The sequence below is a fragment of the Mustela erminea genome, chromosome 20 (assembly GCF_009829155.1).
Source record: "Mustela erminea isolate mMusErm1 chromosome 20, mMusErm1.Pri, whole genome shotgun sequence".
In the NCBI taxonomy this organism is placed as follows: domain Eukaryota; kingdom Metazoa; phylum Chordata; class Mammalia; order Carnivora; family Mustelidae; genus Mustela; species Mustela erminea.
In genome coordinates, this window is record NC_045633.1 from 26,416,600 (window position 1) to 26,430,170 (window position 13,571).

General features: G+C 64.0%; 1 protein-coding gene across 3 annotated transcripts in view; it reads right to left on the reverse strand.

The window, feature by feature from the left end:
• The window catches only part of TTYH3 (tweety family member 3), a 28,559-nt gene that overhangs the window by 12,115 nt on the left and 2,873 nt on the right, over positions 1–13,571 (reverse strand). For all 3 annotated transcript variants that reach the window (XM_032326847.1, XM_032326849.1, XM_032326848.1), the window contains exons 2-7: positions 2,665–2,834; positions 2,412–2,523; positions 2,057–2,277; positions 1,764–1,859; positions 1,000–1,072; positions 690–765 (exon numbers count right to left, since the gene is read on the reverse strand). In XM_032326847.1, the coding sequence (XP_032182738.1) occupies positions 690–765; positions 1,000–1,072; positions 1,764–1,859; positions 2,057–2,277; positions 2,412–2,523; positions 2,665–2,834 (748 nt within the window). The remainder of the gene's footprint in view (positions 1–689; positions 766–999; positions 1,073–1,763; positions 1,860–2,056; positions 2,278–2,411; positions 2,524–2,664; positions 2,835–13,571) is intronic.

A 13,571-nucleotide genomic window follows, 5' to 3' on the forward strand; every position in this document is an offset into this window, starting at 1 on the left:
ACCCGGCTTCTCCAGGACCCCTGTCCTGCTGCCTCACAGCACGTCCCCATCCATGCTCCGCCCTGCTGGCTCAAGGCACCCCATCTCCTGACTGGAGGAGCCCAACAGCCTCCCTGCCTTCCTGCTTGACCTTGTCGCTCCAGCAGCCCACAGATGCTTTGATGAGGCAATCCAATCTTGGACCGTGTCTCTTCTGGGCTTCCTACCCTCCAATGGACCCCCCAGAATTAAGCCCAAATTCCTGTCCTTGACCTGGCCTGCTGGGCTCCCCACCCTTTCCTCTCCCAACTGGTCTATTTTCTGCCTCACAAACATACCAAGTTTGTCTCTGCCTCAGGGCCTTTGCACAAAACACACACCCTCCTCTTGTTCAATTTTCATGCTACCTCTTTGGCAGGCCACACTGCTACCTGCTCTGAAGCAGCATGTCATCACTTGCCTTGCCCCCCTTGTCACCTGTCCCCACCCTCACCCCACCCCCCATCACTGGCTCAACACAGCCCATGTCCTCATCCTCAGCACCCCCCGTTCACAGAGGTGTTCCTGTTCACTTACTAACTTCCTGATCAACGTAGGTCCTGCCTCCCCCAAACTGAGGGCCAGGAGGGAGAGGATGCCTTGGCCTAGCTCAGCAGGGTCTCCCTAGCCTGGCCCCTGGGGTCCTGGCTCAGACACAGCTGCAGACTCACCCCCACTCAGCACCGAGTGCTCCTCCACCATCCTGGTCACATAGGTGTCAGGGTCCACACAGAAGTCACTTGAGCCCTAGGGGGGTACAGGCAAGGAAGATGGGGTGACCAAGCCAGGTCCCCCACCCTTTAGCTCTCACAGATAGAGCCTGCAGCCCAGGTCTGTTCTCAGCCCCGGAAGGTAACATGTGAATGCTGTGTGCACTCCTCGTGGAACCTCGGTGTCCCAGGCAAGAGGCATGTGACGTTCTCCACCCCTTCCCATGCTTAGGCCCAGCAGACCAGGATCACGCATACCCCTGCCACTCACCACAGACACGGCCAGCTCCAAGCCCAGTGAGCCCCAGCTGATGACCAGGGCCAGCACGCCCAGGAGGCAGACCCTTGGGGCAAAGAAAGCCAATCAGCATCCCCCAGGCTGGCGTGCAGGCCAGAGGGCCAGGGCCCCGGGGAACATTGAGCGGGGGGTCTCCCCACACAAGGGCTATGGCTTCTCCCGTGGCCTGGCCTTAGCCAGAGCCACCCAAAGGCCAGGCACAGATGGACTTCTCTCCCACCTGGTGTGGGCTGCAGTGGGGCTCAGAGCTCAGGAAGCGGCTGGTCTTCCTGCTTCCCCCTCCCCCGAGCAGACAACAGGTCTTGGCCTTCACTGGGCTCTCCCTTTCCCCCAAGCACTGTCACTGGCAGCGCCTGGCCCAGGTGGGAGCAGGACACAGCTGTTCAGCTGTCCTGGGGGAAAGGAGGCCAACATTTCACAACTACCCTATGGACGAGCCATCCCCACCTTCGTCTCTGAGATGAGGACACGGAGCATCGGTGTCCGGGGGCCACCCACCCCAGGTGGCCAGCTGAGTAAGCCGCACGGCAGGGATCTGAACCCACAAGGCCTCCAGGCCAAGGACAGAGCCTCCGGTGTGACCCCCTGGTGTCCCCATGAGCTGGTGGGGTCTCACCCCTTGGCAGACCTACGGCTACACCCACAGATGGGCGAGGGGGAGGCAGGGCTGATTCAGAAGGTGGTGCTGTGGGTGCCGCCCCCCTGCTCCCCACCGGCCCTCAGGCCCACAGACTCACCCAACCAGAATGCCCTTGGAGCTGCGGATGAGGCCCACCAGCACCAGCAGGCAGATGGCCACTTCAAGCAGCAGTAGGCCGAGGTAGCCCAGCCACCTGTGGGCACACAGAGGGTATGTGTGGGGCCCAGAGGGGCACCCACGGGCAATTCTGGAACACTGGGGGCCTAGGGGGCTGCCATCAGCTCTTGTAAGAGGTCCTGGGGAACTTGGCGCCTCCCACCCACCAAACCTCAGACCCCGGGCTCTAGAGGCCAGTTGGGGCAGGGGGGCAGAAGAGAGGGCCAGCCGCACCTGTACCAGTCGTAGAGGTCCACCTGCTCCGCCAGCACCTCGAGCGACACGGCGGGGTTCCTCCAGAACGGGATGGCCGCTGTGTACCCCAGCAGCGTCCCGAGAAGGCCCCGCAGCCGCTGCACTGCACGCAGGGGCTCCGGCCGTGCCGCCAGCTGCCGCTCCAGGCTCTGCAGACTGGGCTCCGCCGAGCGGTTCAGGGCGGCCGCCGTGTCCCACACCTGCGCCGGGCCGGGGGCCGGTGAGCCCGGGCACAGACCCGCTCCCAGCACATGCCCACCCCTGGGGCACACACGCAGACACAGGGTTCAGGGGCAGGAACAGAGCCCCCCCTTCCCATCGGACGGCCACTCACGCGGTCCTGGACCCCTGCCACTGTGCGGTTGGCGTGGCGGAGCGAGTAGGTGGCCCGATGGATGCCGTCACTGGTCTCCCCGTTGCCATAGAACCCCACGGCGATGCCAGCGCTAGGACGGGGCGGGGGGCGGGGGCGGATGAAGCCACATCCCTTGCAGGCGGGGGGGGGTGCGGGGGGGGCCTACCGGAGGGGGCAGAAATCCCCCCCTCCGGCCCCGCCCCCACCTGGCCAGGCCTGGCCCTGCGCTCACCTGCAGACCAGCGTGGCGATGATCACGCACCAGGCGGTGCAGCAGCAGTCGGCATCCAGATGCTCCTCGCTCTTGCGCCGTCGGCAGCACAGCCAGAAGGAGTAGAAGAGCAGGAAGAGGAGGTCCAGGGCGAGGCAGGCCAGCGCGGTGGCCCCCAGCAGCAGCAGCGCCTGTGGGAGATGGGGAGGCGGCGCTGGAGGGGCGGGAGCGTGGCCAGCTCTGCCACACCTCTAACATGCTGTGCGGGGTGCACTGGAACCCAGCTGTCCTCCAGCCCTGGGGGCTGAGGCTCCCCACACGGGGGTGCTTGCCTGTGAGCCCCCAGACTCCATCCTTAACCCTGCACTAGCCACCAGGATCGGCCCAAGCCACACTCCCAGGGGCCAGGTGAGCATGGCCATGAGGTCCCCCCAGGTCCAGGGCCCCCGAGTCCAAGGCAAGATATGTCTAAACAGGGGTCCCTGACCAAGCCCAGGAAGGAGGTGCCGGGTGGGCAGGGCCAGCACCCACGTGGCCAAGGAATGCCCCCAATCTTCTGGAGCCCATTTTCTCTTCTGTAAAAAGGGAGGGAATGCTCTCCCCAGAAGAGGCCAGTGGGAGTCTCCAGGCCATGTGCATCACGGAACCAGGCACACAGCAGGGCCCTCCCTCTCGGCATGCACACTGCTCTGGACCTGGCTGCTTTTGTGAGCCGCCGGGCCTCTGGCAGCCAGAAGGGCTCGGAGTTCTCCAGCCACGTCCAGGAGTCACCAGGGAGGAGGAAGTGCCCCTGCAGCACCCTCCTGTCACCGAGGTCGGCGCCCCTGATGGGAAGTGGTTGATTTGGTCCAGCAAGGACACCCACTGTGGGCTGGGCCCGGGGCTGGGCCTCCACCTCTTGGAGCCCATGGCTCTCCCTTTCGCCTGGCCCAGTGCGTCACCTCCGTTCCACTGATAAAGAAACTGGCTTCAGAGAAGTTATGGAGGAAGGACTCAAGTCCCACGTCACGGCCCGTCTGGGACCTCTGCCCATGTCCTGTGTTGGGGTGGGGGTGGTGGCCTGATGGAGCTGCAGGCTGGGTCTGACCATGTTCACTGGCACCGCCGCAGAGATGCTGGGCCTCAGGGAGACCTGGAAACACCCTCCCTCCCCCATGTCTGAATGCTCGGCAACAGTGACTGTCCCTGGAGTGCTGGCGTGGGTGTGTGTATGTGGCGGGGGACACCCACCTGCCCCTCCCCCACCCACCGCAGGGCACCCCCTTGGGAAGAGGCTCAGCCACCTTGGCCCTGGCCCCCAGCAGCTGTCTCCCAGGAGATGGCTGCCAGGCAGCGGAGGTAGGATGGCACTCCCTGCCCTCCCAGGAGCCCGCTGGTCCCAGAGGTCTCCCCTGAGGCCCACCGCTCCCAGCCAGCATCCCCCACACCTAAGGCGGGGCTCCCCCACTTCCCACCAGACCAGAGCCTGCCCCTCTAGCCACGCTTCAGAGCAACATGGGCGCCCTGGGGGCTGAGGCGCTGTCTGGAGCCACCACGAGGCACAGGGTGGGGAGGACCAGGGTGACACCATGAGGCTGTGGTCACAGGCCACTGCCCTGCCGTGCGGGCTGCCCCACACCGTCATCCGGCCACAAGGGGTATCAGAGGCTGGCGCCCTCCCTTCCTCCTTCAGGTTGGGGGTGCAGCTGGCACCGCCCAATGGCAGGAGGCCGGATGGGGGCCCTGATGCTCTACTCATGAGCTGGTGGGGGGAGGGGAGCTGGCCTTAGTGCCACCCCACGGGCCCAAGGCTCCTGGAGGGCAGGGGCGCTCACGTCACGGAGTGTACTCCCAGCACCCAGGCCGCAGACAGGAGCCTCCAGGCCGCAATCAGGGGCGTGTCAGGGGGCCAAGGGCCAGTCATTGGAGGGGGCTTGCCTTGCGGATCCTGGTATCAGGCACTGCCCTCATCCTGCCCAGCCCCGGAAGTCAATAAACATCAGAGTGCTTGCAACAGCACCGTCCTATGGGCTCCCCAGGTCTGCCTCACACGCACAGCCTGGACATTGACCCGAGGGCTGCAGGCCCTGCCTACCCGCTCTTCGCTGGGCAGAGGCCAAGGGCGGTACACAGCACGGCCCCTGGGGCCATGGCTCACTCTGGACATCTGCACTTTCCTAGCCCAGGCTGCCTCTCAGTCACCAGTCCTGACACAGCCACCTCTTCTCCACCCTGCCCCTGGGCCCTCCAAGACCACAGCACACCCAGACCCAGCCCCCTTTCGCCACCCTGCTGACCCTGGCTCCCATGCTTCCCTGTCCCTGCCATGCGCTCACAGTCCCCCTGAAGGTCACCTTTTCTCCAACAGCTGTCCCTTGGTCCCCGCCCTGCCCCGCCATCATGCCACCTCCTGTCCTGCCCGTAACCCCTCACCCCACGCACGCGGAGAACAGTGGGCATGGAGTGGGTGTTCAAATACACACACGGACACACATCCTCCAGAGGATGGGGAGCTGGGCCCAGAGGCCCAGGGCCCCAAGAGCCCACCCACTCTGGCGCTCACTGTCATCACGACTCCAAGCACTGACGGGTCCAGTCGCTGCCTCAGAGGAGTCAGGACCGCCCACTCCCATTTGCCAGGCAGGAAAACTGAGGCTAGCCAAGCGGGCCCTTCACACCTGGAGGGAGGAGGGGCTCACAGTGCCTCTGGGAGCCAAAGCAGGTGCCAGCCTGGTAGGTCCCCGGTGGGTACTGCCCGAGGGCTCCGGAGCTGCCAGGCTGGTGGAGGGAGCCGGGGGGCGCCGCCTGCTGGACACGAGCTGGGCCACGCAAACCGGAGAGAGCAGGCCAGGGTGGTGCACCGGGCCCCGTCCATGAGTGGACCATGGCCGGGCACCTCCCTGAGCCGGCCTGTCCACATCCGGAAGGTCCCGGTCCCTGTGGCCGGGAGTCAAGCTTGTACCTTTCCTGGGTCCTCTCCTACAGCTTTGATTTGGTTTGTTTAGTTGTTGTGGGTCTTTTGGGGTTTTCTTTTTTTTAAAACCACACACTTGTACTAACTTCGTAATTACAGTGCAGAGCCAGAAATCTGTCAGTGGCTCTTTCCAGCCGAGTGAGGGAGGGCCCCGGTTGGAGCCCAGCTCTGCCACGTGAGTGTCCCGTGCAGTCTCGCCCGGCCTCTCTCTGCACCCCGTTTTCACCTCTGTGAGTTGATGGGAGTGTTCCCCGGTCCTCTGAGCTATCCTTGGGGAGAAGGCCTCCGGGACCCTGAATTGGGCCCCTCTTGGTCCATGGCATGGTCCCACAGGCCCTGCTGGTGCCAGTCCCCCAGGAGCCATGACGGACAGGAGGGGAGGGACGTCCTGGCTGGCTACCAGGAGGCCCAGAACTACCTGTGGCTAGACAGAGGAGCGAGCGAGGGGGGTTCTGCCCCACCCTCCCAGCCACCCGAAATCTCAGGCTCACGAAGGGGCGTCCAGCCTGCTGGGAACCAAAGCACCAAGGTTCCAGTGCTGCTCAGTCTGGCTCAAAGACATGACCGTGAGTCAACCTCTTGCCTCAGTTTCCCCACCTATAAAGGAGAGACAGGAACATCACTCTCCTGGCCCAGGACTGTTAAGATGGCAGGAGCTAGTCCCTTGAACACACAGAACAGCACCTCCACAGGGTCTCCCAGGAAAGGTCAGGGTCCTGAGGGTGGCTGCTCCCAGGGCCAGCTCTGCCACGGTGCAGCCCGGTAGGCTGGGGGCACAGAGAGGGCACCCTGACTGCTGGGGGGGCTAGCCCAGGGCCACTCAAGGACAGGCTGAGGCATGCCCACATCTATACCCACACACATCTACACCCATGTGTTCCCAGACGTTCACACCTGTATTCACACTCACACATGCACACGAAGGTGTCACCCTGTGATCTCCCCAGCAGGGGCACAAACAGCAGCCTGTGGCTGGAGATCCTGGGGATGGGGGGCGGTCCCAAGAACGTGGGTGTTGGGACACTTGCTGGGCCTGGGAAGTGGGGAAGGCCGCCTCACTCACGGCCACCTGGGGGGCTGGGGGGCATAACTGCCACGGCCACAGGAGCAGAGGTTGCTCCTACCCCAGCCCAGCCTTACGGAGCCAGTCAAGGACCAGGGACTCAGGGAGGACCACTGCTAGGGAGCCCTGGGCCAGGTTTGATGGGGGTCAGCTCTGGGGCTCAGAGCTGGGTACCAAGGAGGTAAGTTACTTTCCAGAGGCTTCCCTGGAGGCAATGACAGGCAGAGGCCCAGGTGCCCCGTCACCCCCACATACCCCCGGAGCCCTGGTCACTGGGAGCTAGGCATTCACCTTGCCCCCTGCTGGTCTGCCTCCCGGCTTCAGGAAGCCCCCCTACTAGGAGAACGGGGTCTGTCTGCATAAACCTTCCCCAGCAGATGCTGGAAAGGCCTCCCTGAGCTCATCAATCTAGCGAAGGCGGTGCCCACTCTGGCACTTGGCCCTGGCCCCCAGCTCTATACCCCAAGGTCTGACAGGACCGTGGCTCTGGGGCCTGGGCCACCACGAATTCCCTCTGCCCCCAGGGAAGGTGCTGGCACCTCTGGCTCACAGGTGGGGCACAGGGGTGCAGTGGTGTTGGGGGGTCTAGCCCATCTAGCAAAGCTGCAGAGCCCGTCGCCGGCTGGGTACAGGAGCCAGGCACGAGGGCACCCAGTGTGACCTGTGCCCGTCTCCTCTTCTGCTGGCGTTGCCGTGGCAGCCCCGCCTCCCCTGGCCAGGAGCCGGCGTCCCCTTCACTTCCCCTGGGCCCATTCAGAAAGAGAATGGGAAATGTCTGATCAGCATCTGGGCTCTGACCAAATGGAATTTTCCGTCTGTGATGGAAGTGATGTCAGCACTCGGTCAGGCGAGGCGAGATGCTCGGGCCCGTGTCCCGACCGCTGGCCACAGTGCTGGCTGCCAGCCACCGGCAGCAATAAGCACACACTGGGCTCTGTGAGGGTGCTCGCAGCGGGGGCTCCGTGTGGCCCTCCCGCCCCCCCCCCCAGCCCTCCAGCTCATTTCTCAGCTCTGGGCCACCCCCTCCTCTCAAGGCCCCTGCAGTCCCCGCCAGAGTACAACCCCCTGCCCCGGCCTGTGGCCAGACACTCTCCTGCAAGCCCCAAGGCCCCCCCAAGCCCCCCTCCACTCTGGAAACACCCCAGGAGCCAGAGCTCGGGGTCAAGAGCCACCCCTGGCCCAGCTCTGAGGCCTGGGGCCCAAGACCCCAGACTTGGCGGGGGAGCCAAGGACAAGAAGGGGCCCAGGGAAGCAGCTGTGTTCTGAGTGAGCCTAAGCTGGTTCCCTGCATGGGGTGGGGGACCCCTGGCTCAGCCCCAGGCTTGCTGGCAGGCGGGGTGCTGGGGGTCCCAAGCTGGGGAGGGTCCACAGCGTGCCACCAAACCTTCCTAGAGCTTTGCAGCAGGCAGGAGGCTTGGCCCCATCCACAGACGGAGACCACAGCATCAGGGGCTCCAGGCTGGGAGCCCATCCCTTTGACACCCCACCGCTGGCCTGGACACCGCGTGTTGGCTCTGTAGCGCAATGGATAGTGCACTGGAATTTTTCTAGACATGGCGTGTTGGTGCCTGGGCATCTGCACCCCTCCCCTGCACAACACTAGGCTCAACTTCAGGGCAGGCTGCTCTGATGTGCCTGAGGCCACCAGGCCACGAGAGCCACACAGGACCCCGGCTGCGGCCACGAGTGTGCCTGCGTGGGAGCACACCACACGTGGTCCACACATCGGAACCCCCAGCAGACTGCTTTCCCGCACACCCCTCTCTCTGGAAAGGAGCCTCTGTGCCTGAGGTCCCCCCCACTGCCCATGGCATGAGAGGGACAAGCAAGGCCCTGAATCCCATGGAGGTGGGGGCCCCTGCAGGAGGCCATGGCTGGCAGGGCTGCCCCTCGGCTCGCCCCCCACCCCCCTGCACCAGCCCTCCCTTCAGGAGGGCTCCTCCAGCAGTAAAGGGCAAGGCTCCAAAGACTAGGCGAGTCCACATTCCTCCAGGGCCCTGGGACCCCACTCCCCACACCCCAACATCCTCCTGTTGGCCCCATCTCCCTGGATTGGGGAGGCCCTCAGCCCAGGGCCAGCCTGAGACCGAGACACAGCAGCACAGGCAGAGTCCGGATTCAGCCCCAGGCCTGACACAGGGACACAGGGCACAACAGACACAGCCCCTGCCGGGCACGCAGCTCCCGGGACCCCAGCATGCTGGCCGTGCACTGTCTCAGAGGCCATGGGAGCCAGGCAGACAACCCGGGGTTGTGGGGACAAAAACAGGTATCTGAGAGCGCCAGCAGGGCACCATGGAGGAAGGGTGTGCTCCCAGAGGGGGACGGCCTGAGCATAGGCCCGGCGTGAGACCCAGGCTGCACACCTGGTGGCTAGAGTGGGGACAGGCAGGTGTGTGTTGGGGGCGGGGGCCGCAGCAGACCCTTCCACTGCTCTCCAGCAGGGGACATCTTACCCCAGCCCCAGAACGGCCAAGGGCCTTTCTCCAGAGGAAGAGACCAGGTTAGGGTATCCAGGAGGCTGGCGGGATCCCAAACCCCAAGGCACCCTCTAGGAATCCACACGTGGCTCGGCTGGAGCCCTGGGCCCGGGCTGGCTTGTTGCCCTAGCTCCTGGGTCTGGGATGCCTTGCCGGGAAGGGCTCCCACTCACATGGCTGCCCGCTCCCCTAGGGCTGGCTCTTTGCCTCAGCACCCACTGTCGCCCAGCCAGGCACACAGCCTTGCTGGTCCCTAGACTACCTGGGGAGGGGGTGGCACCCACCTTCCAGGCCAGCGGCCTGAGGCCAGAAGGGTCGCCAGAGGCCCATTCACGTAAGTGGTACAGAAGCAGGGTCTGAGCCCACAGAGGCCTGTTGAGGAAGGCTCCAGAAAGGGCCCCCCTTCACCTCCCGGGCCAGGCGGTGGAGTGGAGCAGGGCGCCGGGCTGGCTGTTCGGCCCGCAGCCCCCCACCCCTCTAACACACTTGGCTGTGGCTCCCAGATGCCGGCAAGAAATTAAAAACAGATTTTCCACTGAGCTGGACTTGGGTTTCCCGAATTCCATGACGGTGAGCTCGTGGCCATCCCGGAGAACGCACAGCCAGCGGCCAGCCAAGCAGGAGCCCAGAAGGGGCCCAGCTGTCTGCCCAAGTCCCCTCATGCTGAGGTCTGAGACTCAGAGCGCCAGGTCGCACATGCAGCAGCTGAGCCCTGACGTCCCCACGGGGTACACACCACACTTGCCCTTATCCTCCGGGAACCATGGAGACAGAGGCGTAGCAAAGCCAGAGGTGGGCAGAAGGCCCCGAGAGGAGTGCTGGTGGGTCATCCCCCAACCCAGCCCCCGCCTGCCGCCCTCCAGGTGTCGGGGGCCAGCCTGCTCTCCTGCTGCCTGTGTGACACGGGTTCATGGCATGAACGGTCACAAGGGCTGCCCTCCCCACGGCAAGGGTGTCTGTTTTGGTCCCGGTGCTCTCACACATTTCCCAGCAGGACACCCAGAAAAGCCCTCCGCTCGCCAGGCCTGTCTGCAAGCGCCTCGCCCCTGGCCAGCCCTAGAGACCCAGGCCACAAGCCTCAGTATAGCCCGGGGCCACCAGACAGGCCTGGTCCCAGGACACACACACATCGACCAAGGAGATGTGGTTCAGGGGGTGCAGCCTCCTGTGAGGACCCCGGCCTTAGCCAGCTTCCTCTGGGGAAGGGGCCTGCTAGCTGAGGCCCAAGGGCGGCCCCCATGTGCAGGCCCGTGTGTGCACATGAGCCCATCTGGACACCTAACAACAGTGGAAAGGGAGTCTCACGAGGGGTCCCGTACAACCCCTTCCCCACAACCTGCCCCGTCACCTGTCACCTTCAGCCCCTGGCCCAGCCTGGGCCCTCTGCCGGCTCCTGCTCCTGGGGGCACTCCCCTCACCCAGGTGCCTTCTCTGAGGCCCTTCTCCTGCCCCTGATATTAGCCTGGAGGCCTGGCCTTGACCCAGGCCCACTGAAGCCCTCGCAGCCTATCCACAGTGTGAGGCAAGCTTGCAGCCTGGGCTCATGTCTCCCGTGCTATGGACACCACTCCTCCTGACCCCCGGCCCCGGAGTCCTGCCAGGCAGGCGGCAGACCCGATTCGGGAGGCATGGGCCATCCCATCTCTGGCGGAGACCCCAGGGCGGACCCAGCATTTGTGGGCCCCTCCTTAGGACCTTAGATCAGGGGCACCCTCTGGATGGAGGCTCCCACCACCAGGTGGTCACATGTCCCAATGCCGGGAGGTCACATGGGAGAACTTCCCGTATCTGGGACCCAGTCTCTGGGCTGCAGATTCGGTTCCTCTTCTCCAGGCAAAGACTCAGCAGAGCTGCTGGTGGGGGAGGGGGCCCGCTCCCAACACCTGCTGTGCTCCCCAGAAACAGCCCCTGCTGGGGGACCCAGGGAGTCTCTGCATGGGGGCCGCATCCACGGAAAGCAGGCCGGACAGGAGCCTGCACACATCTCCCAGCCCTCTGATGCTGGCTGGCCAGCGGCCACAACTCTGCTCCCACAGAGGCCACAACGCCTACCCCAAGGGCCACTGTGGGGCCGCCCCGAGGAACACTTAGAGAAAGGACAGCAGAGGCCCCTCTGGGGGAGCGGCCATGGCCTGGGCTAAGAGCCACAGTGCAGCCTGCCTGAAGCCTGCCCGAGCCCCTGCCCAGGGCCAGCAGCTGACGTCCCTCCTTGCATGTCCCCTGCAGAGACCAGTACGGTGCTGGCAACATGGCTTCCCAGCACGTCCCCAGACTCTTGGAAACCAGGAGCCACCAAAGGCAGAAGGATGAGGCCCAACGAGGCAGACCCCACACCGACGCCAAGTGGGGGATGTGCCAAGTTTCCCATGACACCCCCCCACCCACACACTGCCACCCAGGTGGAGACCTGGGACTTGGCTGCAGAGGTCACCAAAGGCCACGTCCTGCCTCCCCCCCACCAAAAAGGAAACAGCCAGGCTATCTGTTCTGGCAGGGGCTACCCTGTCCCCTCACCACTGCATCCCCAACGGCCAGCCCCTCAGTGCTGTCCGTGCACAAGGTGCTCTAGAAGCTTCCGCCCTCTCCTCAGTGAGGTCCGTCCCATTTGGTGTGTTTCTGTCGCTTGCAGCCTCAGCGCCCTGACTGTGACCATGGGACGCTGGTCAAGCATTAAGAACCAAGGGCCAACAACAAGGCCCAAGAGGCGGTGACAGCAAGGGCACATGGAGTGACTGTGGTTTAAGTGACACGCACCGGACAGGTAGACTTGCACGGACCGAATCCAGCCAGAGGGGCTTTCTGGTGTTTCCTCATGCTTTTTCCTATTTCCCAAACATTCCATGAGTGTTTAACACTTTTGTAAATGAGAAGACAGGCGACACACACTTTTCGGGACCCCCAGATCAGTGAGGAGGGTGAGAACGGGGCAGCCCACCCACAGCCTGCAGCCAGGTACGCACCTCACCTTGCCTGAGTCTCAGCTTTTGACCAAGATCCTGTGGTCTTAGCTGGCCCTGGCAGTCATTCAACCCAGAGCTCAAAAATGGCCTCTAAGCAGCGCCCCTGATCTGGGTTCGCACACTTCCGGGCACAGGGCGCGCGCTCACTCCCTCCCGAGGCAGGACGTTCAGAATCCCTTATTTGGGCCTCAGGCTCAGGCTCCTCTCCGCCCCAGGGCCTTTGCATGTGCTCTTCCTGGTGCCAGGAACCGTTTTCCCCAAGGACTCTACATGGCTACTTCAGTCTTATCTTTAGGGTCTCAATGGAAACACCCCAGCGCTCGGGGTTCTAACAGGAACCCACATGCTCAGTCCTACGTGCTGAGCAAACACGAGGGGAATGCTACCATATGACCTGGATGTGGAGCCAGTGTGCCCACTTATGCCAGGCTTCCAGGCAAGTCCCAGCCTTCTGGGTGTTCGCAGCCTGACTGATACCCTCCACGGCAGGGCAGGTAGCACCTCCTCCAAGAAGCCTTCCCTGACCACTGGGCTCCTGCAGGCCCTGTCCTGACACCTCCAGCCCCTCACAGCTTCCAGCCTATCCCCACCAACCCTGAACTGGCAGAGCAAGGAGGAGTCGTGAGGGCTGGTGGGGACTGATGGTGGGGACTGATGGTGGTGGGGTAGACTCCTTGATGGAAGGGAAGCTCAGACAGATGGCTGGTCCCACCCAAGGTCACATAAATGGGAAGCCACAGAGCTAGGGCCCAGGCCCCCACTCTCCAGCTGGAAGAGAAGGCTCTGGGACCCCTGCCCAAAGCCAGGACAGGCCCTACCATCACCACAGAGCAGGCTGGCCGCAGGCCACATCAGGCCCCCAGACATGGGGCCCAGCTGGCTCCGCTCGGTCGTGCAGCCACCCGGGGGTCTCCTCCTTCCTCTGGGCCTGCAATCTTCCCTGCTGCCCAGCCCCCCAAATGAGAGTACCCACCCATTGAGCTGTCCCTGGTGCAAGGAGCTCTAGGCCCAGCCCCAGGGGCACCAGACCGACAGCCCCTCCTGGAAGGCAGCTGAGGGTGGGGTAGCTAAGCAAACTCCAGAAGCTTCTCTGCTTCCTTCCAGTACCTGCCTACCCACAGATCCCATCAGCCCCCACAGAAACCATGGTGCACCCTCCCTGTAATCTGTCCATTCAGCAAACATCACGGGCCCCCAAGAGGTGGATGCAAAAGGTTCCCCTCCTCATGGGAGCCTGAGACCTTCAGCCTCAAGAGAAATGCCATCCTTGCTCCTGCTGAGGCTCCAAAGCGCCCAGTGTAGGACCAGCCAGTGCTCTGGGGGCCCCTCATCGGCTCCTAACCCCTGCAGGGGGCCAGCAGAGGGGGCCCCAGGAGGTCCCCCACCCTCCCAGGACTGACTCTGGCTCCTACCACCTAATCATTATGGGATTCTCAGCCAATCCCCTCTCCGAGCCTCAGTTTGCTAATCTG